This window comes from Erpetoichthys calabaricus, chromosome 6, assembly GCF_900747795.2.
Source record: "Erpetoichthys calabaricus chromosome 6, fErpCal1.3, whole genome shotgun sequence".
NCBI lineage: Eukaryota > Metazoa > Chordata > Cladistia > Polypteriformes > Polypteridae > Erpetoichthys > Erpetoichthys calabaricus.
Window position 1 is genome coordinate 32,650,055 of NC_041399.2, and position 25,079 is coordinate 32,675,133.

A 25,079-nucleotide genomic window follows, 5' to 3' on the forward strand; every position below is an offset into this window, starting at 1 on the left:
GAAAGGCTCAAACAAACGATGGCGCGATACACATGCAGAGAAAGGTAAAGAATATTAAAGTAGCAAAATTCGAAAGTACTCTAGCGTCCCAGCCAGGTTGAAGTCTTTTTTGTTTTAAATGACTGTTAGGTCCGATTAAGGGAGGGCGGAGTACAGCACAGAAGACTGATAGCAGCAGAAAGGCAGCAATGGCACCTCCTTAGCATGTGTTCAGCCGCCCCACCCCCACACAACGCGAGCGGCATTATACGTTCTGAGAAAGAGATTTAAACACGCCCAGGGCAGGAAATAAAGGACAAGTATTGTTTTTACAATGTCACGCGAGACAAGGCAGTGAGACATCATTTAAAACAAGTCCATGGACATCTAACCTTGAGTTGTTGGATTGCTGTTGGCAGACACGCTTCATGGGCTCCCAGCTCTTAAGACAACGACAAGAGATAAGCAAAACATGCAGCTCGCCAGCAGCAAAAAGCCTACAGATGATCAGAATGCTTCTCCTTAGCGTGCGTTCAGCCAAACTAACCCATGCCCGCCCCCCCATCCACAACACGAGCGACAGAGATGCGAAGTGGCAAAACAACAGCTGCTGTACAGGCTTTGAAATGACTGGGCAGCGAGACAAGCAGAACAGGCAGCTCGCCAACAGCAGAAAGATAGCAGATGATCTGATGGCATCTCCATAGCGTGCGGTCAGCCGCACCCCCTTCACAACGTGAGCAACGTCATATGTCCTGCGAGAAAGAGATGTAACCACGCCCGGGGCCAGATATAAAGTATTGTTTTTAAAAAAGTTTTAAAATAAAAGTGAAAATAATGAATATGTAACAATTCCCATGAAACTAACAATCTCTTTAAATTGTATATCCGTTAAACCAGAGGTGTCGAACTCCAGTCCTGGAGGGCCGCAATGGTTGCAAGTTTTCATTCTAACCACCTTCTTAATTAGTGTCCTGTTTTTGCTGCTAATTAACTTTTGCCTTAGTTTTAATTAACTCCACTCAGACCCTTAGTTCTTTCTTTTTCCTTAATTAGCAGCCAAACAATAATGTGACACAAAACAAACAAACAGGTGACCAACTAACCACATTATCTGAACATAAAGAAAGGTGATGGTCTTGGTAAGGTTGATCTCTCAGGTCAATAATAAGAAACGGAAAATCAACAGTTTGGGAAATGTCTGCTGTGGCAGAATGAGAGCAGCAGCAAGCTGTGGAATTAAACAACAGGTTTAATTAACAGCCAGAATTGGCTTCTCGTTAAGGAACTGGTTGGAGTGAAATTGGTTGGAGTTTGAAGCCCCAATTTATCTGGTCATCTGTTGGCTCGTTTCATGTCTCATTTCTGTTTGGCTGCCATTTAATGAAGAAAATCAATTGAGAGGACTAAATCCTTAAAAACAGGGCTATTAAAATGAATGGAAAATTAGTTCATTAGCCATGAAAACTGTTGAACTGTTAGAATGAAAACCTGCAGCCACTGCGGCCCTCCAAGCCCGGAGTTTGACACCCGTGCGCTAAACCAAACCTGGGGGTGGGTGAGCCCCCTCGATTTTCATAATCATTTATATAAATATCACTTCACCTTTTCATACATGCACCCATCCATTTTCAAACCCACTTATCCTGAACAGAGTCATGGGGAAGTCAATCCCAGCAGGCCTCAGGGCCAAGGTGGGAACAACACCTAGGCAAGGCGTCAGTCCATCGCAGGGTCAATATATACATGGGCCGGTTCACTTAGTCTGCATGTCTTTGGACTGTGACAGAAAACCAAAGTAACCAGAGGAAGAGCATGTAAACTCAAGAAGAACACCATGAAGAGAGATGTTACGAAGCAGCAGCATTACCACTGGGCCACTCTTCACTTTTTAATGTGATTACTTCATAATGGCCTTTTTATTTAATTTCAGACCCATGATATTACATACTTATATATATACATATATATGCTTAAGAAACAATAAAAATACCATCACCTGTCATGATATAAATGTAAGCAATCAATATACAAGTTAAACTTCTCAATTCTTTGCACTGCACCTCACAAGCACCAGCATAGATCTTCTTTTGGGGTCACATAGCTTACTGTGTGTGTGTGTGTGTTTTTTTAAACTATATAAAATAAAACGTCTCACCTTGCCCATCATTGTATAATCAATGATGATGAATGCACAACAGCTTCAGTAAGATGGACTTTAACTGATTGCTAAATAATTGGATAGATTTTCTTATTGTGCCAGAACATGTGTGTGTGTGTGTATGAAAAGAAGTGCCCAAGAATAGGATGTGGAATACATGTTTACAGATTAAATCAATACACAGATTTTGGAATTTTTTAGACCTCTAATTCAAACACAGTATTTAAGTACTATAGTATGGATTATTTCTTCTATTGATATTTCCATATCCTACAGTCAGTGGGACCACAGTGACCACAAAAAAAAAACACTAAAATAAAATTCCCTTAAATACATACTTTTTAAGTAATAAAATATGTACAGAAAATATTTATCCATAATGGATAATGCATTAAAGAAAAAAAACGCTGCTCATAATTATAGTCGTTATATACACAGTATACATTATATATTTCTCACACATGGATTAAATTAATTAATCATGGGAGTTAAAAACTGCTTAAATGCAAATATACATGTACTTACTAGTTTTAATCATTTTTAATCATTAATTAAACTACAGCTTTTTTGGTTGTAAAAATGTACAATTACAATATTTGTACAGGTTTTATTTCAGTTTTGACATTGTACCAGCTAGACATTCCTAACTCTTGCAGTGGTAATTATAAACATGGATCACCATTTTATTAGGCAGTACTCATTTTTTACCAAAATGTACAGTGTATGACACACAAACACAGTACAATCCTTTCAAAAAGCCACAAATCTATCAAATGTTCACTAGATGTTTATCAAAAGATACAAGAATAACAAGTTTACAAGTAAAACAGACAAATTTTGCTGTTTAGCTAACAAGCCTATTGCTTACTAAAAGCAATTTAAAATTCTTCTTTACGTTTCCTTTTTCTAATTGAAAATATGAGCTGCTACACTTAAAAGAAGCTCACTCACTGACAAGCAGTGTCCATTTTAATTAAAGGACAGCATATTCCAAATTACATAGGACGACTCCTTTGATTCCTTTCTCTCAGTTTATTACTCCTCTTTCTTTAATGTAAAGGTTAAAATTCCAATCTTCTCTCTCTATTAAAGTCTGCATTGCTGTTCTCTGTTTACAGGAAGTTCACAGCAAAAATAAACATAACGAAAGATACATGTGCTGGCTCAACTACCATAACACCTTGTGTAAAGGAGCACAACAACTAAATTAACAAAACGTTCAGAAAAGCAGATGATAAAAAACTCAATTTTTGTGATCTGCCAAATTACTGGTCACGGATCAAATCTTTTGTATTGAAAATCATACAACTTGGATTGGTGGCCAATCAATCATGGCATCTCTATGAGTCAAAATACTTGAGTGCCTTCAGAATTTCATCATTTGCTTTAGTAAAATTGGAAAAAGCATGTCTGGATAGGAGTTACTGCTGCACACTAATTATGCTACCAGAGAAAAATGCTCATGGAATGCCTCATTTAAAAAATGACTTCCAAAAACAGCAGATAATCAGCCTTGTTCTTTCAAGCAGACATGCAAAATCACCAAACAGGAGCTTACATTCACCATATTTAAACAGTAACTCCAGTTAATGCAGTCAAATAAATGTAAGATCAATATTATTTACAATAATAAGCTTACATTGGGCACTATAACTAACCCTGGACGCACTGGAACATGTTATGTAAAAAAAAAAAAAAAAAAACAATGGAGGCAAAATGGGATGCCATTATGCCCTCTCTCTCCCCTTGAGGCACTCTCTCGGAGCACTTTAACCACTGGCTCATTCCTCCACCGTGTGCCAAGAAGGGCCTCTGTGGATCTTTTGTATCAATTAATTCAATGTATCCTCCCAATATTCTAGACTAAATACTTCGACTCATTAACTGTATATTTCTGCACATTATACATTTATTATTTATCTATCTATTGAGTAATTGCATTATTTGTCCTGTAAGTCAGGTTATTTGTTTTTTTATGTTTCTGCTTCTGTCTGCATCTATATTTCCCTTTGGGATTAATAACGTTTACTGAATCTAATCAAATCATTTTGTAGGCTACTACAGTTGGCCAGTTTCTCTTAGAACATATCGAGACCAAAGCTTTATTGATGCATTTAAATGTTTCTTTGTTATTAGGTGCTGTGCTGGCACTCCAAACATTTAGGGGTTATGAGTCTTACTACATGCAACTGAATAAGACGGTTTAAAGCACTTCCTAGATGGCCACCCATTAAATACTCAGTCTCTAATTGTAAAACAAAAAATACTTTTATTAAAATAAATACATTTTATTTTCACTTAGCAGCAAATTAAGCTGGGACTTTCCTTGTTATGTTAGTATGCACATCATTCCGATTTTATTCCACTAAATGTAATCAAACACAAACAAAAAGTGCAGTTAAGGGTCACAGAGTGACACATTATCCAGTGTCATGCAGGACACAAGGAACCATCAATTAGGAAGTTTAACATGGTCACTAAACACTTGTGTGCTATTTCATACACCAATCATCAAATCAGTTGTTGTGGGATATACTGATACAAGAATGATTTGTCTCCTTGAGTAAGAGATTATGAATGACATTTTGGCTGTAACATAATTTATATTGTGACAAAAATAGTTGGTCTCCCTAAAGACATTTAACAATATTTAAGCATATTGGTGTTTCATCGCTCACAAATTAGGGATTCACAGATCCCTGTTCTGGACCCATTTTGGGCATCTATGATAAGGGTAATTAAAAAGAAAGTAAATTGTAAAATAAACAGGTACCATATTAGAAACTGCACGTACCACAGACTAAGAAATTTGTGCACATAATAAACCCATGCAATGCCAAAAATGTATGTGAAGAAAGGTAATGATCTGTTAATATGACAAATAAAACTTTCATTTGCCAATTTGAAAACTCAAAAAGATCAACACACATACATCTTTTCTCACTAAAGTGGGTAGCGGTGGGGAGGGCATCATTAAAAAAAGAAAAAACAAACAAACAAGAAAACTGTGGTATAGGCTTAAAAGCAGGTGTCACATAATTAAATCTCAGTTTGATAATAAAATCTCTCATAATTAATAAAGTATATTTAATGTGCTCAAGGTGCTTAAAAGAATATAAGATAAGCTCAAAGCTAAGAGTATCATTAGAAGCATTCACTTAAAGGTGGCACATATTAGTAGACTGAGGGTCAGGGCAGCAGTCTGATATTCAAACTTCAGCATATAAGCTGACAGTTATAACCCACAGATCAGCTTCATTGTCAGATAAGCTTTATCTTGGCACAAATATGTTGTTCAACTGAAAAACCAGAATAAGGTCTGCATTATGCCAGAAGCAACAAGGTTGTTCAGAAACCAGACATCAACAATTAAATTTCAGCTAAACTAAACAACAACTGAAACAATCAGAACGATAGCACCCCACTGATCTCTCAAGATGAAACTGCCACCAACAAGACATCTAATTCATATTTCCCAACTGCCTGTCAGTAGCATACTTAAATATGTCTGACTGAAACAAAACAAAAAAGACTATCTTTAAATAGACTAGCATGATTACTTCTCCTCTGTTATTTAGTCACCATACCACTATGAAAAAGCAGGTGTAAAAATGACACAGTGCTCAAAACAAATGGTGGAGAAGTATCTCTTGCAAACTCAAAAATGACACATAAACTGCTCATAATGAAAAGCGTGGCACATTCATATTCATGTATAGTGCGTGTATACAAATGTCAAAAATTAGAAGATGAATAAAACATTTATTGGCTTACCAGAAATCAAATTAGTATCAATCATAAAATAAATGGTATACCTACCTGAATTTAACTGCAAGTTCCACCTAAAAAAATATTGGAAGATATATGCCATAAACATAACCTATTCTCTAATCTTGCAAGAAATGGCTACCTTGCCAAAACCTAAGGGTAAGCCGTAATATCTCTCAGGATGATGGGAGTTAAAAAAGAATGTTTTATAGACAGAATAGTCAAAAATCATGACTTCTTGACCAAGTTTGTCCACATTATATCAGAGGAAAAGCTAGCATTATATTACACATTGTGAAAGTCACACCAACTAATAACTAGTGTTTAGGCAATGTCACAGTGTAAGGATGCTTTGTTGGATCAGGACTTGAACCTCAACCACTTTACATCTTTAACAAAACTATAAAATATCCCTAAGTATCAGTATTCCACTAGAGGACATCAGATCATTTGTGCGTGGCCTTAAGATTAAGCAGTTTTGGGTCTTGCATCAAAAATGATCCAAAAACGCAAGTCAGAGGTGTCAAGAAAAAATAAGTAAGCTTTAGCAGAGCCAGAAACAAATTTCGATGCTCAGAGAACAAGTCAGTATCACTGAACTAAAGAAATCTTGCAATGAACTGGCCACAGATCATCCACAGTCCTTCCAGAGGCTGACATACAATAAAAATAAATGCCTGGTTACAGCTATTCCTACTAAAGACAGTGGAATCATTTACCGAGTTGAAACAGGCAACTGTTGTTTCATGTAGGACACTAGGTATAAAATAACTAACGCAGACATTAAATACCAGCATTACACATGATCTGCCCACTTGATTTCCTGTTTGTATAATATTAACTTTGACAGATTTCATGTGAAAAATGTGCAATATTGTAGAAACATCATAGGGAAAAACTATTTCTTCAATAACTTACATACTAAGTTGAATTATAGTAATAGCATAAGTCATAATTGTGTTGAGAACAGTCATAGCCCATTTATGGAAAGGTAGTAGAAAAAGCAGGGGTTAAATGTTTCTGTTTAGGAAAACTGCTGCCTTCATTATTAGACCTGAACTATACTATGTCAATGCTGAATCATGTGTGTGCAAACATAAACTTAAAAAAATGTCTGCACTTAAATGATTCTGTATGTTTTTATCTGTTGAGGTTGCCACAGAAACAGTTTGTCATCCAATACATTTCCACACTGTATTAAGTATTAGATTTCCAAAGTAACACGTATCACTTAAATAAATTTCAATACAACTTACCACTTATATTTAGATCGTAATCTCCTGCTGTAATCACACACGTATCACTTAAATAAATTTCAATACAACTTACCACTTATATTGAGATCGTAATCTCCTGCTGTAATCACATTGGCTACAAGACCTTCTGCGGGTTGGCACAATAAGACAACTTCATTAAGCACTTTTCGAATAGCAGCAGGCTGAGGTGCTTGTGTAACAATATTTGTGACACTAATCTTCAAATTTTTGATGACCTGGACCTGGTTGTTGGGATCCCTCATGTGGCCTAAAGAAAGGAATAATAATTAAAAAAAAAGTAAGCAAACACAGAACTTCATTTTTTTACCCAAAGTAAAACATATGCAATAGCATAGCAACATATAAACTCAATCTGGAGACTCTCTACAACTGTCGACATGTACCATGTGAAAACTTATGTAAACTCCATCCACTTACAGATTTCGTTAACCTGCATATTCCAATTCAGGGTAGTAGCCAGTGTATTGTTTCACACTGGGGTCTCCTGGGGAAGTAACTTGAACTCAAACGATGAGCAATGCCTGTGCAAACTTATCAGGAAAGCTTGCTCCATCACATGGCTAGTTCTAAGAAAACAGGACTCTTGACCAATGATTGGCTGGCAGGTCTTCAATTTAACAGTGTAGTATATTCCATGAAAACAGGAGATTACAACTTTTTCTAGGCCATCACTCCAAACAGCACAGAGCAAGTAACAGATAAAACAAAATACTATTTAAGATTTTTCTAGAGGTCATCACTTCCTCTTTCTGCTATACATTTACAAAAAGCAGCACACATCTGTAAAATAATTTCTCATCATTTATAAAATGAATTCTCAAAGTAAAGCTGTAGGAGTGTGGCACAAACGGCTTTGTCTCCTTAAAATACCACCTTGAATACTCTGTCAACTCTATGTTCTCCCAATATCTCTCAGGGCTTTCTTAGAAGAGTCCACTTCCATCCACTGACTAAAGATAAAATATTAAAATGTTTGGCAAATCTAAATTTACTGCAAAGGGTGGAGACAGAACAGGGGCTTATAGGTGTGACAAACTGGAATTCTACTCAGGACTGCTTCATGTTGAGCCTCTTCTCACCAGTATAGTAACAGTCTTCAGAAGACCCTGAACAGAAAAAGCAGGTGCAGAACATGAATCACTCAAGCTTTTAATGAAATTAACATAATAGTCTCAATTCTAATTCAGGGCCATCAGGGATTTTAATTTAAATATACTAGGGGGTTCTGCCCCCTGCTAGCTTCACTCGCCGACCCCCGGGTTTGGTTTACCGGATATACAATTTAAACAGATTATTTGTTTATTTTGTTTTTCATGGGAATTGCTACATATTAATTATTTTCACTTTTACTTTAAAACTTTTGTAAAAACAATACTGTACTTGTCCTTAATTTCCGGGCCTGGGTGTGGTTAAATCTCTTTCTCGCAGGACATATAACGCTGCTCGTTTTGTGAAGGGGGGACAGCTGAACGCACGCTAAGGAAATGCCATCAGATCAGAGGCTGCTGGCGAGCTGTGTGCTCTTTTTGTCGTGCTGCACATCCATTATTTACAGGCCTGTACAGCAGCTGTCGTTTTGCCACTTTGTGTCTTTGCCGCTCGTGTTGTGAAGGGGGGACTGAACACACGCTAAGAAGTAGCAGTCAGATCATCCACTGGCTTGTTGCTGCTGGAGAGCTGCGTTTTCTACTTGTTGCGCTTTGCATCGATCATTTCAAAGCCTTGTACAGTAGCTGTCCTTTAGCCACCTCGCGTCTCTGCTGCTTGCGTTGTGAATGGGGGGGGTTAACTGAACGCACGTTAAGGAGAAGCAGTCGGATCATCTTCTGGCTTCCTACTGCTGGCAAGCTGTGTGTTCTGCTTGTCGTTGTTTTAAGAGCTGGGAGCACATGATGTCTGTCTGCCAAAAGCATTCCAACAACTGATTGGTTAGATGTCCGTGAACTTGTTTTAAATGTTGTCTCACTGCCTTGTCTCGCGGGACGTCAAATTGTCTTCAAATATTACAAATTTTCACTGGAACAGTGTACGTTTTTTTTTTTACCGTGGCTGGAGTGCTAATCCTGCCACCAACCCCGAAGTTTTCCCTGCAAATTGGAGGACCTACTTGCAGGGCTGGATGCAGATGAACGCTGTACCCAGGACGAAGCAACTGCAGGTTAAGGGCCTTGCTCAGGGGCTCAACCGAGTAGAGTCGTAATTGGCTTGCTTAAAAACAAGCATTTTCAAAAATAACAGTGAAGTTTAAATCACAACATGTAGGTACAATTAACTCACCATCACAGTTCTTATCAGACTTTCTTCTACACATCCACTGTCACAATCAATAAAAATGGTTACTCAATACGTCATATGAACTTTGACCGACTTCTGTGGCATTCAAGTCAGAAACATATAAGGACTGTGAGTACTAGACAAGTACAGATTGTAAACTATGTCAAACAATGATTAAATATTCAAAAAAAAAAAAGGCACAAAGTACACTGCTTTATTCTGAATTAAAGCAGCAAACCTCCATCTGCACTTAACATGTCACTTGGCAGCAGAACTTTCCTACTCTGTCCAAAACAACTCCACTGCCAATACCTACATCAGCATTCTGTATCCCTCTCACACACTTTACAAAAAACTCACACTTGTCAACTGCAGACTACATTACACACCACAATATATTTTATGCATACACTTCTGACTGACTCAGAGATCCCTGGTTCAGCCACAGAGTTTCATCAGAAACCAACTATGCCCCACCTGCTGTTCTGGCCACCCATTGTATTTCCTCATACAATATCATCACTGAAGACACTGTTCAATCTTTCACATCTAACCTTCTCAGTGCCCATCTCACCATCCCTCACTGGCACCCTGTCAAGCCATCTACACATCTACAAATTCTTAATGTAGCTCCTCTTCTTTCACCTGATGTTTTCCTACATTTGGTTGAAAACAAAAAATCACTGTCTGTTGTTCCCTTCCCAGGCAACAAATTGATCTGTAATATACTAACTTTGAATAAATCACTTTGTCACTTCCCTAGCACCTGTCTCAGTCTCCTTTGTTACCTGCTCCATAAGCTTGATAGTCTGATATTACCCACACTCCAGCAATTAGCAGTCTTCTTTTTCAGCCTTCAGAAATCCTCCCTTCACACACAATTGTGTTACACAGGTGTGCCAACCATTTGACTCCAGGATCATCCACTACCTTCAAAATATCCAACACCACTCCAAATGGCCCTGCTGCTTATCATCTATTTCAGTGCTTTTGCTACTTTCTCTTTTGAAAACCTATAGCTCCATCCTACTTTCTCAAAATGAACATCATTACCCCATTTGACATGTAGCTGGGGAAAAGAAAGAATTGATTAATAACTGTTTAACGTGTTGGAGCTCTTACAAGTGATTTTGTCTTGACTCTTACAATAGATAGAAAGAGGCAGTGTACTTGGCTCCACTTTATTTTTAGATTACATGGCACGGCAGCAGCAGCAAGCCAACAGCTGATTGAGCAAAGAGGAGGTAAAAAAAAAAAAAATAAAAATATTTGTTTCCCATTTCCACCGTTTAAGAGGGGATTTCAGAGGAGCAACCGTATCTCCTTGGGGTGCGTTCAGCCCCCCTCTTCACAACGTGAGCAGCAGAGACACGAAGTGGCTGGTGCATATCGCAGGCAAGGGGGGTTGGCGAGCAGGGGGTAAATTATATATCTATATATATAAAATCCCTATGTGCGTCCAGGTGTCCGTGTGTGGGTGTCTTCTGGTGAAGTGCACATGCGCGGGGCACGGTGCTCTGCACGATATTACTGTCAGAGAAAGTTAGAGGCGTTTTACGGAAATACAAACCAGTATTACTGCGAGAAGAAATTAAAGGTACACAATACAGTGACGCATATTCCAGCCACATACAAGCCAGTATTACTGTCAGAGGAGATTAAAGGCATATTACCGACACGCACACCTGTATTACCGCCACAGAAAATTAAAGGTATATTACGGACGTACAAGCCAGCGGACATACAAGACGGTATCCTTCAATAAGGGCGCGCACAAAAAGGCGAGCCTCAAAAGGGCAACCTCAATTGGGCGCAGCGAATAAAGGCGCGTGTAAATAAAGATCTGCACCTTTGTTGCTCTTCACATATTCCAGAGCCGTTTGAACTAAATTATCTACGAACACCTTTATTCGCCGCGCTCAATTAATGTCGCCCTTTTGAAGCTCGCCTTTTTGTGCACGCCCTTATTGAATAGAGCCGTACAAGACAGTATTACTGTCACAGAAAATTAAAGACATACAATATACGGCGGCAGCCCACGAAGAACGGTCAGCTCAGCAAGTAAACATCAACAAAAGAAAGGCTGAAAGAAAGGAAAAAATGACCAACAAAAAGAATGAGGTCAAAGTCCCTTGCCATTTAATATAGACTGTTCCTACTAATGTTTATGCACTACTGTTCTAGCGCCCGTTATTGTAACGGGCTAAATGACTAGTATTATATATATACACACATACATACTGTATATACATACTGTGGTAAACCAGCCCGGACACCAACACAGACAGACACAGGAAATCCCGTATCACACACGTTTATTTTATAAAGTCCCACACACAACACAGTGCCCCTGCACCAAACACCCTATCAAAGGCCGGGCCTTTTTCTGGTCCTTCTTCCACTGCTTTTACTCCTCTTCTCCAAGCTTTGTCTTCTTCCTTCTGACTCCGGCTATTGACTGGAGGAAGGTGGCCTCTTTTATATCCACCCATATGTGCTCCAGGTGCACCCTGACGATCTTCCTGCGGAAGCACTCCGGGTTTCCCTGGTATTCCTTCCTGCAGCACTTCCGGGAGTGCTGACATCCAGGGCTTCTCAATCCTCCAGGTGCCCCCTTGTGGTGCCAACGGGTCCCAATAGGGTTGAGTTTCCATGGCCCCCATACAGACCAGGCCCTCTCGAGGCCCATGGGAGGTATAATCCCTCTTCTGGTCCTTCCAGGCATCCCATCTGGCAAGCCCCCAGCCGACCTCCACAATACATACATATATACACATATGTATACATGACTAGATGGGACAGGGGTAAACAAAGCATTTGAGGATATGTGTGAAAACTGCATCTGGATGCAAATTTGAGCAGAAATTTCTATTACAGAAAGTCTTATAAGGTGAAAATGTGAGTAAAGACGAAAGTAATCCACCATGTCACTGTATCAGATTGTAAATGAATTACTTAAATAAATTCACTTTTCGATGATATTCTAATTTATTGAGCTGCACCTGTACCTGCTCACAGCTCTACACATTAGAATATCTGCAATACTGTGAATACTAGTGGTGTGTTAACTGTGAGAATGAGAAGCAGTACAATTAACTATAACTAAGTACCAGAAAGAAAACTTGCTTCTGGATTATCACAAATCACTCAAAAAAAAGAACTAAAAATTCTGAAACTTGTCTTCTGTGCATAAATGATACATCATAACTAAAAAAGCCATACTACATTTTCCACTGACCAATGCATCATATCTGCATTGTGATAAAACTTGAGAAACATTTTGAAAACAAAAAATCATTTTTTTGTTTAATACATTCTTTTAAACAAAAGACAAGGACAATTATATAGATACTATTGACTTTTTCTCATCTCCTACTAGCCACATTTCCATTAACCTCCTCAATGCTCATTTTGAAATTGCAATACAAAAAAACGGTAATGGAAACACGTGACTTTCTAAAAAAGCTCTTAAAATTTTCAAAAAAAGTTTAAATGCTAGCTTGAGGTGGTTTTTCATGTGATTTGACAAAGCATTAATTAGCAAAATTGCAACGGAATCACTTTTTTCGCATTTAGGTCACATGACATGATGTAAATTTTTCAAATCTTTTTTTATTTTTTACCCTGTGCAAATGTGATGTGGCGAATACGGTAGCATTATGAGCACTACCGGGAGACCCAACACAAATGTCCCTGATCCTTAATCTGTCATCAACGACCACCTGAAGAACAACAGGTGTGCAGCTTTTCCTGTTAACATAATCCCGATACTCGTCTTTTGGTGCACGAATAGGGATATGTGAGCCGCCGACTGCACCATACACCTGAGGTATTTTGTGTGCCTTGTAATTGTGCTGCAAAAAATGCCATGCCTCTTCTACATCAGGTAAAGTGATGTACTGCCTCATTGGAGCATACGCTCTGACTCGTCACATATACACACCTGTGAACGGTGGTTTTGTTGACACCAAAAGTCTCGGCAACAATCCTGTGCTCCACACAGGTAGCCAATTTATAAAGCATGATGGCTATGTGCTTCTTGGTTGGGACTGGCTCCCTTCATGTATGCTACAGCAGGGGACACAAGTGCCTATTGCACTGCATAATTCCATGAATGTTGAGCTGTAACCTCACATTTTATAGCCTCAGTAACATCGCTGCTGATGATTTCAAAGAAACCCCTAATATGTGGCCTCTGCCAAGTATAGGGAGTTCACCTTTATTGTATTCATTCGCTCTCATCATCTCAGATTAAAAACGAACATGGCGATTGTAGATGCAACTGAAATAACAGGACCAACACCCATCATATCAGTTGTCATTTTCAATTTCAGGTGATAAAACAAACTTTATTCGCATAAAACCACTCAGTGGAAAGACAGATAATTCACTTTTGTGTTTTGTCAACTTTTCAGAAGTATCATTTCTATTTTGTACATAACTGCAATGGAAACACAGTCACAGAATGAGAATGCTACATTTAGAAAACTACCTATTCCCACATATAAAAAATCATAATTAGCACATTTATATGTGCTTTGACAACCCAATTATTATGCCATGTAAACCCTTGTTCCGATTAGAGAAATTGGGTTATAGGCCTGGTTAAGAGAAAGAATAATCCTATTATGTGGCCATGTAAACTCATAACTGGGTTACTGTTAAGGATTTTGTAGTCAACACATGTCTGTTGCACTCTGTCAACCTGTGCATGTATTTGCTTGGCACACAATTTCAGCTGGCATGGGTAGAAACATCCACAAAATAAATTTATAGAGGCAAATGTTCAGGCAATTCCTTCTCCTGGCTAAAATAATTTGTCTCAATATTTCAAAAATCACTAAATGTATGTTGATGAGCTGAATATACATTGCTAAACTCAGCAACAAAATCTCAACAGCAACAGAAAAATACATTAAGAGTAAATTGTGTTAACTACTCCGATTACTTTTTCAAGTAATGAGTAAACTTAAGCATATCTTATTGAAGTGAAAGTACCTGTGTTATTATTATTTCAGCAGCACTGGGCATAAGCCAAGAAAGAGGCTTACTAGGTCCTGTGAAGGGCTCAATCACACAGACAAGCAGAGAAGAGTTTGAAGCATGCAATCCAGTAACAGAAACCTTTTAAAAAAGCATCAATTTGGCAAAACATATTTATAAAACACAAAATTATCACAGATGTCATGCTTATTTACAAAGTCAAAAAGAGAACTCCAGCACATTTCTTGTTCATGTAAACGCATATTAAGAAACTGGGTTATTTGCCTTAATGCAATTATGTGTGTGTATGGACTGCTTTACTTCTGTGGGCTCTTTGAACTGGAAACTTTCTTGCTTTATAGAGCACCTTGTAATGGTGCCCTCTATCAATTATTCTATTTATAAAAAACACTTGAATTCAAATTTGAAAAAAATCTGATTTTTAGCATCTGGGCAGACAAAATGTTTTATGATAAATTCTTGTATAAAAAGTCTAATTTCATAATTGTTAAAAAGTTAAAAAAACAAAAACAGATGTGTAATGCACAACTGTTCTATTTCAATATCTTCTATGCAAAGAGCACACATTTAATGTAAATAGGAGCACTCCAGCTTAAAAACAGCGTAATAGGCATTGCAAATTACATGAATGTGCAAATTAACTTCTTTTGAACAAAAAATGTGAGAGCAGACAAATATAGTTAGTGGTTGGGTCGATGTTTTATAACATATTTAGTTCATAATATATATAAGTTGACACAAGTAACTATTTGAGCCATTCCTTGTTTTAGCACCTTAAAAATATACTTTTATCCACAAAAGAGTCTAAACTTTTTGAGCTGCTTTCTATGGTTGCAGATCATTCAGCTCTAAGGCACCCAGACTTTGGAATGACTTCTCAAAATTAATTCAATCAGCTGACTCAATTCATTCTTTTAAGAAAACAACTTAAAACTCGTGTTCAGGAAGGCTTTTAACTTACCCGAACATTTGAATCTTTGTTCAGTTTACCTCTCTGTCCAGATGCTCAGCATAATTTGTGTGTGTATGTTATACTACAAATTATTTAATTTGTTCAGGGTTTCCTTCTAGTATTGAATTTAGCATTTTACTCTGGTTTATTGTCTTTTATTCTATTTAATGATTTGTATCTAAAGTTATATATACATTGTCGAGACTCTGTAATGCACCTTGAGCATGGGAAAGGTGCTATATAAATAAAATGCATTATTATTAAGCGTGAGAAAATAAATTCACATAAAAATTTAAAGTACAGGGTAATTCCATGTCAAATCATCACACTTTTGGACAGGAACATTATGAGTTAGCTTTAGTTATAAAAAAAAAAATGACCAATTTAAAAAAAAAAATTTTTTATTCAATTTTTATTATTATAATCATTCATAACATGGATTTTTTTTATTTTAGGGATAGCATAGTATTTAGGCAAAAACACACTGGAAAAGAGCTTTAAAACAATATAGGAACCATTTCTGTGCAACTTATATTTAGGGAGATATAGCCAGTCAAAGTCATAATAGCCCCCCAACCACCCCAATAAGTTAAAACTTTAGTAGCTTAAATATCCCTTCATTTTGATTCAGGACACGTGCAATTTCAGTTCCATGGGTTACTCATATGACCAAATCAGCATGCCAAGTTTCATTAAAATCTGTGATGATGAGGTTCAAAAGTGTGATTTTTTTTTTTGTGTGTTCTTTATTTCACCTTATACAATGTCCTGTATTAGGAATTTGTTAGTTTTCGCATACTCCTTGGGGTCAGAGCGCAGGGTCAGCCATTGTACAGCGCCCCTGGAGCAATTGAAGGTTAAGGGTCTTGCTCAAGGGCCCAGCAAAGTAGGATCTCTTCTGCCATTTTCTGGATTTAACGTGCAATTAGCCAATACTTCCGTATTTAAAAAATAAAAAAAAAACCCACAAACATCTCCCTAGATGCATTATTCTTGTGGTGCAACTTCTTGATAGCATAAGGTTTGGCGGGAAGGCATCACATTCTCAGCCTGCCCATGCTTTTCATAGCAGCTTAACATAGCTGTCCACATGCCTATATTGCCAACTTGGAACACAGAAAAATAACCTGATGCAAGAAACCAGTGGACAACTGTAGCAGATACTAAATTATAGTAAAAAGATCTTCATCTATATTGTATATAGAGCACAGGCAGGCAGGCAGGCGGATAGTTCAATCTTTATTTGTCCACCAGGGAAATTTGGCATAAACAGTATTTTCAAATAATGTGGAAAAATAAAAACTAATAGGACTGACTCAAACATTAATTAAATTAATCATTAATTAAATTAACTAATTAAATTAGTGCTAACACTGGTTACCAGTTAATAGCCTCTCACCTTTACTACGTAAGTAGGAATAACTGGTTTCATTTACTAACTTACTTTGTGTACCGTAGTGTTTATGAATAGGAAGATACACCATTAAGAATAAACAAATGCAACATCACAAAACACTTTAAAAGAAGACAGGCATGAAACAATTGTTTACAAACGTTTGGTAACTGAAGCACAGACAAGATAAGTGGCTTGCTCAGTGATCACATGGCAAGTGACAAATCACCAGATAAATGACAAATGATGACACTGTTCATGTAAAGGCTTACAACATAACTAATAAGGTTTGCAGCAATGTTTTCATAACTTGCCAACAGCACAGCTTTCAGTAATGGAGGTGGTCATTCACAGAATGCTTCCAAAAAAAGGAAGCAGGGAGTATCCAACTAATTGTACCCCTTCCTACAGCTGTATGTCAAGAAATGACAGCCTTTTCTCTAGAAAGCATTCCAATACATTATATTCTTCTTTCCCATTGTTATAAGCTCTCTATAATGAAGCACTCTATCCAAAGGATATTCAGGAATTTTCTTTATTATATAGCACTCTGTTCCTAATGACTGACCCCTTTTATGGCAGTTAGCCGTTCAGTGCATGGCTCAAGCAGCTGTCAAAATATGGTGAGGAATACACTCTACAATACAAGGGAAGACGTTAGGGGTGGGCGGTATGACCAAAATTCTATATCACGGTATTTTTCTAAATTATCCCAGTTTCATGGTATTTGACGGTATTTTTTTCCCATGCATGAGTGGATGTTAAACACATTTTCCACTGCAATTACTGGCTAAGAATAACCTATTCCACTGTCAAGAGCATTGTACATTGTACAAACAAAAATATTTTAATGTGCACACAAGTATTAATACAGGTTTGCATTGCCCCATAAAGTGATACTTTCAAGGGGGTTGCAGTAATGAAGAGAAGGAAATCACACTGCATGACATATGCAGTCAAAATACAGAACCTTTTTATTTAACAAATTTTGCAAAAACTTAAATTATAATTTTGACAACATATTTTCAACCATCCAAAGAGGTATTTAGACTTCCAGAGGTGCTTGTCAAAAGTTATATTGCACTGAACATGTCTTAGAAAAGGAATAAATAAATATTTTTTGTAAAATAACTACACTTTCTGTTAATGTTAACAATCTCTGTCCACTGACACGTTAAAGTGACTTTTTAAACAACTTTTCCATCATTAAACTGCATAATATTTAAACTAATAAATAATAACAATAAAATAAATAATTGTATTATTACTGATAGTTTCACTATTACTTCAAGGCTTCAAAAGCCCAGGTGCATTACACAGTATTCACCAAATTAAAATAAAATAAAACAAGTGCAATCTTGGTGATGACATCTTTACCAACTGAACTATCATTTAGGCAAACTGCATTAATATGGACCTTGCTTCAAGCTAAGCTATATACATAAATAATACAACTGCAACTTGCATTTCTAATTGTATTTATGGTATAGCCCTACGGAATCGTATTAGGTCCACGGTGAAGAAAAAAAAATACGGACACAGGGAAGGAAAAAAAAAACTATACGTCGACATTTCCACTCTATTCTCATAGTTTACTTTATAATTAAAGTAGAATGTCGTAAACTAAACTTCATCCTAAATTCATTGTTTAATTTACTAGATTTTCTCAAACCCCCGTCATAAGTTAATGTAGCACATTAAATGCTTTGTGCCTCCTCTTAGTGCAGAGGAAGTCAGTTTAAGAAGCTCGGGGAACACTTAACACAAAGCATTTAATGTGCTATATAACTTATGACGGGGTTTGAGAAAATCTAGTAAATTAAATATTCATTTTACGATGAAGTTTAGTTTACGATGTTCTACTTTAATGACAAAGTACGAGAATAAAGTAAACATGTCGTCACAATATTACACAGTACCCAGGTACATTACACTGTATTGAAAACAAATAAAACAAGTACAACTTGGCTTGCAGTATTATCCAGTAGTATAGAAACAGTATTTACACATCTGACCTTTTAAAACTAAAGCATCTCCAGGCGACAGACGTGACTCCTTTTTTTCGGCTCTCTGTCCATTTTCACCGCGCGGCATACATATGCTACCGCCCACTATTTGGTGGTGTAGCAGTGAAAAAGAGCCCTAGTGCAACAAATCTGTGTTTAGCGGTGTAGCAGTGAAAAAGGTCCCCACTTGAACAGTTTCCCGCTGCGCCACGTTCCGAACGTCGTTTAGGCAATTTAAACCGGTGTTGCGGTATAAGAAAAATCCATATCATAAAAAAAAATAAAAAACGGTTTTCGGTATGAACCGGTATACCGCCCAGCACTAGAAGACGTCCATCTGTCATTGGAAAAAATCACATCATAGATGAGAAGGAAACTAAGCAATTTGAACTAAATCACCTTCTTCCATCAAATCTTTTATGTTCTTATGACAATTTTTTTTTTATTGAATATATCAAAAAAGACCTCATCATAACATAAAACTAGGATTTAACAGATTTTTTTACTAGAGAAAAAAGGAAGTTGAATGAATTGGTTAGAAAAGGAAAGAGAACAGGAACCACACAAAGCAACAAAAAGGAAAGTCTGCCCAGCAGTAGGTACAGAGAAAACTGAGAAGAGATCATAAATGCTGTCACTCTAGCAGCAGCAACAACAAAAAAGCTATATTAAAAATGTTTATTTGAAGCCATTCAGCCAGATGAGGAGGCGGTTTCTTTTTTGTTTATCAAAAGTTAACACCGTGCTGAGAACTGAAAGTCAGATAGAACAGAGAGGTCCCATAACTTTCACTTTCTTGTTATAAACTGATTTAATTATTTGCTTTTAAAAGGTAAGGTGAACATTTTTTACATTGTCATGTCAAATAATAATAGATAAGGAATTAATTTGATTTACAAGTAAAACAGGTTACTAAATTATTATAAATATGACTGGGGTTCACTTTGTGGAGGGGAATTCCCTGCCCCCAACATGAACGCAGTCTGTTTAACTGAAGAACTTTTGCAAACTTGAGCTGCGAAATCCTAGTTCATGGAGCAAAACATAGCAAAGAAGAATCAATGCGGCTGTGGTACAGCTACGCAAATACCATGTGCCATGACCACAATTATTTAAGAAGGGTATTCATTGTTTGTCCTTTAACAATTAATGGAAAACACCATTAGAAACTCAAGCTGGTAAATGTATTTTCAAATACTGTACATATTAACTTTTTAATGCTGAGCACCTACCAGACACTAAAACTTCGACTGCACTGTGCTGTATTTGAAGACTTAACCTTGTGAGTAATGTGATGCATGCAGTGAAAAAAAGGTTGGTAAAGAACACTTTACACCTTTGAAAAATATCAGTGTTTACAAATGTGTGCAAGTTCAGGTGCTATATCCGGCAGACTCTCTGCCTTGTACTTAGATCATATTCACCAATTCTACAGTCCTCACTCATTAACTCACAAAAATAAATCTTTTCTAGAGGCTGTAACAGATTGCCCAGCCACAGACAGACACGACACCAATGTCCAAAAAACACGGGTTTATTTACAATAATATTAACAATTTGGCTCCACCTACGCACACACTATTCCTCAGTCCTCTCTCTTTTCGGCCACCTCCACTCCTCTCTCGCAAGCTCCGTCTTCCTCCTCCCGACTCCGGCTCCTCGAAGGGAGTGAGGCGGCCCTTTTTATCACGCCCTGGATGTGCTCCAGGTGCCTGGTGATGGTCTTCCCTTGTCCTTGCACCCGGAAGCACTCCGGGCATACACAGTTCCTGGAGCGGCAGCACTTCCTGGTGTGGTGGAAGTGCTGTCCTCCAGGACTCAGGAACCATCCAGGCAGCCCCTTGGTTGGTCCTTGATGGAAATCAGGGGGCTGCCCTCGAGTCCAGCGAAGATATTGCCCCTTTCCAGGTCCTTCCCTGATCCAGGTGTCCCAGTGGGGCAAGGTCCCTGATCATCTGCCTCAAGGCCATCGTATCTGAACATCTGACTCAAGATATAAATTCTCTATTTGCATCTCTGCTGAGGTCTCAAAAACTGGTGACGACAGAGAAGACAAGACCTCTTCCAGGCCTATCTTACAAAAGATCACATTGACACTACTAGCTGGGCAATCCTAGCCCCACAAAGTCATCACTTCATCTTTAAATGATACAAGCAAAAAGATGGCAAAGGAAAGAGAATCCAAATTTGCAGAGGCAGCTAACAGATTGAACCATCCGCCCCTACTGTGCCTAAATGTAATGATCAAAGATTTGACTGTTCAGACATTCAAAGAGTACACAGAAAACCTTGATGGACAACATTATCATTTCAAAGCAGTAACAAAAACAGCTATCTTTATCCATATTTGTTATGTAGACAGTCTATGAGAAAACACACTTTCATTTTTGGCAGGCACAGTCGACTCACCCACCCATTTTCTTAACCCGCTTATCCACAGTGGGTTAAGAGGTAGATGGAGCAAACTCCAGCAATCACAGGGTGCAAGGCAGGAGGCACAACTGGACAGGACAGCAGTCCATCACCAGGTGGGCATACAGTACACACAAGGGCAAATTTAGCAATGCCAATTCATGTTTAGGTGAATCATATTCAGAGAAATACAGATTTATTTTGTCATATGCATCTAATGTTATATCTTTTTTTTTTTTAATCGTAGTTAAAGAAATGTAATGTTTCCAACACTACTTTCACTTAACCAAATTATCTTTTTAAATAAATATGTCTGGGCTCTTCTAGAAGCTCTTAGTCTCATTAAGGAAGACAGGATGCTAGATAATCAATTGTCACTTTTTATAGTAACCAACCATAACACTTTTCTTTGTTGAATTTCACCTGACGCTGCAGGGACAACTTTGACTTGTAGACTTCAGCAGACTTCACAATAAGTTCCAAATGTGAAAGCCTATGAAGTTAAGTCCAGAATACAGACTTACTAAAAAAAATTAAACATATATATATATATATATATATTATGTGCCTCTTTAATTCAGCAAAACACAGAAAATTAAAATGGATTGTCAATTTATTAGGACCCTAAAGAGTCACTCTGCAGCTGTCTTTACAGGCATGTTTCATGACACATTCCAAGACTTAAAGATATGTTTTGCTAGGACTACACATACTGGCATTATTACATATTATACAAAAAGGACAGCATGGTGGCATGACCTCACAGATTCACTGTCTCAGGTTTGGCTGCTGTGCTTATAGAGTCTGAACATTCACTCCCTGTCTGCATATCTTTTTCTATAGTTTTCCAACTCTATATTTTTGTGTAAATACTATGCTATCCCCTAAATGAAAAATTACCCTGTTGTGAGTGTTTAGAATATTAAAAAGAATAGCAAAAAAACTTCACTGCTGAGCTATCATGACTTATCTTATGGGTGCATCAAATCCAAAATTACAGGTAAAAATTAAGACAAAAAGACAATAATGCCAAAGCATCTAAAACAAAATAGAATTAATGGTAAAATCAGAATAGTTTTAGTTTTTCTCTTCAGTTCACACTTTTGACTTCTTGAGAGACACTGTCCTACTAAACAGGGTCTTGAATTAAGTAAATCATATTTCAGATCATACACTCTCTCATTGTATGTTTTCAGAAAATATACATCAAGCCTTTCCTCATACACCTGAAACCCTAACACAAAAACGAAACTTGAACCAGACAGACAGACAGACAGACAGACAGACAGACAGACAGACAGACAGACAGACAGACAGATAGATAGATAGATAGATAGATAGATAGATAGATAGATAGATAGATACTTTATTAATCCCAATGGGAAATTCACATTCTCCAGCAGCAGCATACTGATACAATAAATAATATTAAATTAAAGAATGATAATAATGTAGGTGAAAAACAGACAATAACTTTGTATAATGTTAAATATTAACGTTTACCCCCCCAGGTGGAATTGAAGAGTCGCATAGTTTGGGGGAGGAACGATCTCCTCAATCTGTCAGTGGAGCAGGACAGTAACAGCAGTGTGTCGCTGAAGCTGCTCTTCTGTCTGGAGATGATACTATTTAGTGGATGCAGTGGATTCTCCATAATTGATAGGAGCCTGCTGAGCGCCCTTCGCTCTGCCACAGATGTTAAACTGTCCAGCTCCATGCCAACAATAGAGCCTGCCTTCCTCACCAGTTTGTCCAGGCGTGAGGCGTCTTTCCTCTTAATGCTGCCTCCCCAGCACACCACCGCGTAGAAGAGGGCGCTCGCCACAACTGTCTGACAGAACATCTGCAGCATCTTATTGCAGATGTTGAAGGACGCCAGCCTTCTAAGGAAGTATAGTCGACTCTGTCCTTTCTTGCACAGCGCATCAGTATTGGATCTGATATTGTAATCAGTATTACTAGATGGGCTCTTAGACCACTGGAGTGAAGAAAGAAATTCAGCTTTGGTGGAATCATGAAGAACTCACATACAAGCTGCTGTACCGTTTGAATGGTAAGGTGGGAATGTAAGAACATAAAATGGCTGCTCTCTCAAGTTGTACTCCATCAGAGCCTTTGATGCAGCAATTGTGCCTTAGCTTGAAATTGTATACATCTGTCCTTTTGCCGTCACAGGTTTAACAACTAAAAGCACATCCTGATGATTCATGACAAGTGTATCAGGATGGTATGGGAATGAGTAGGATGGAGATGGTCCATGTGTATATAAAAAAGTTCATTCTCAACTCTCCAGTGCTGGGCATCGTTTCTTCAACACACCCTAGCCATGTACCTTCATCACCGGATGCTGAGGGACCAGCCATAGGTTCAGGATCGGGAGGGTCTGCTATGTCACTACTGGAAGAGTCAGACTGACAGATCGGTTTGTTCTCGGGTGTGAGTTTTGATAGTCTCACACAGCAGTTTCTACAAATGGTGAGACTGGGGTGATCCTGTGTTGTGGTCTCTTAAAGCACGGGTTTTCTTCTTGAGATTACATTTGAAGGGGTCACGAAAAGATTTCTGATTGAGTCTTTACTTCTCTACTAAAGACATTGTGAAAATGTATGCTGCTGTAGCAAAGACAATGTTTTTATTTCCACCAGGTAATTGATAGCATCTGTTAATGATTGATTACGCCCGACTGATTTGCACACCTCACTCCCCTCTGATTAACGCAGGGCAGAGCACGGTCATTTCCTAGCCATATTGGAATGGGCCCTTTTCACGGCAGCCATTTTGACATGAAACAGTACAACAAGCACAGAGGTCACTAGTTCAATTTCAGTGTGGCATAATTGGAACCTTAATGACCCCATACTATACTACTATACATTTGCCATACTATTTCATGACAATATAGCTGCTATGAAAAAAGCCCATTAGTGATATGAAACCATGTGATGCCACCTATAAGTAATGATAGCTCAGCAACGACACAAAAACCAAAGACCACATTTTCTGGAGATGTTCATGACCTCATAAGCTACCTTTAGTTAAAAAATATATATATATTTGCCAATTTTAAAATGAAGTTTTTTTTTCACTTTTCAATTTTTAATATTATAATCATTCTTAAAACGTTAATTTTTATTTTGGGGATACCATAGGATTTACTTTAAAGAGCTTTAGAGTGACATTAGAACCATTTCTGTGTGACTTGTATTTCGGGAGATACGGTCAGTGAAAGTCATAAATCCCCCAAATAATTCAAACTTTTGTTAGCTTAAATCTCCCTTAATATCGATCAAGGACACATGCAATTTCACTTCCATTGGTTACTCATATGACCAAATCAGCATGCCAGGTTTCATTAAAATCTGTGACAATGAGGTCCAAAAGTGTGATGATTCGACACGGAATTACGTGGCTATGACTCAAAGCAACCATGAACCAAACTAACACAGTTTCAGAATGTCACATATACAGTGGACTTAGAAAGTACTCAGACCCTTTTATGTTTTCACATTTTGATACAGTAGGCTGCAGAATTTTGCTAAAATAGTTTAAATTCATTTCCCCCTACAAATCAAGCAAAACTCAGTACCCTGGAATTACAAAGTGAAAACAGGCTTTTACAAGTTTTTTAAAAATAAAAAACTGAAATATGATATTGACACAAGTATTCAGACACTTTGGCTCAGGTACATCCGATTATATTGATCACTATGGAGAGGTCTCTACACCTTGTTTGGAGTCCACCAGCAATCAATTCAATTGAACGGACATCATTAGGAATGGCACACATTTGTCCATAGAAGGTCCTATAGCTGATAATGTCTATCAGAGCAAACACCAAGCCATGAGGTCAAAA

At 37.7% G+C, this 25,079-nt stretch overlaps 1 protein-coding gene across 2 annotated transcripts in view; it reads right to left on the reverse strand.

Moving 5' to 3' along the window:
- trappc8 (trafficking protein particle complex subunit 8) overlaps positions 1 to 25,079 on the reverse strand; it is a 126,779-nt gene that overhangs the window by 98,939 nt on the left and 2,761 nt on the right. For both annotated transcript variants that reach the window (XM_028803465.2, XM_028803464.2), the window contains exon 2: positions 7,238 to 7,432. In XM_028803465.2, coding sequence (XP_028659298.1) covers positions 7,238 to 7,432 — 195 coding nt within the window. The remainder of the gene's footprint in view (positions 1 to 7,237; positions 7,433 to 25,079) is intronic.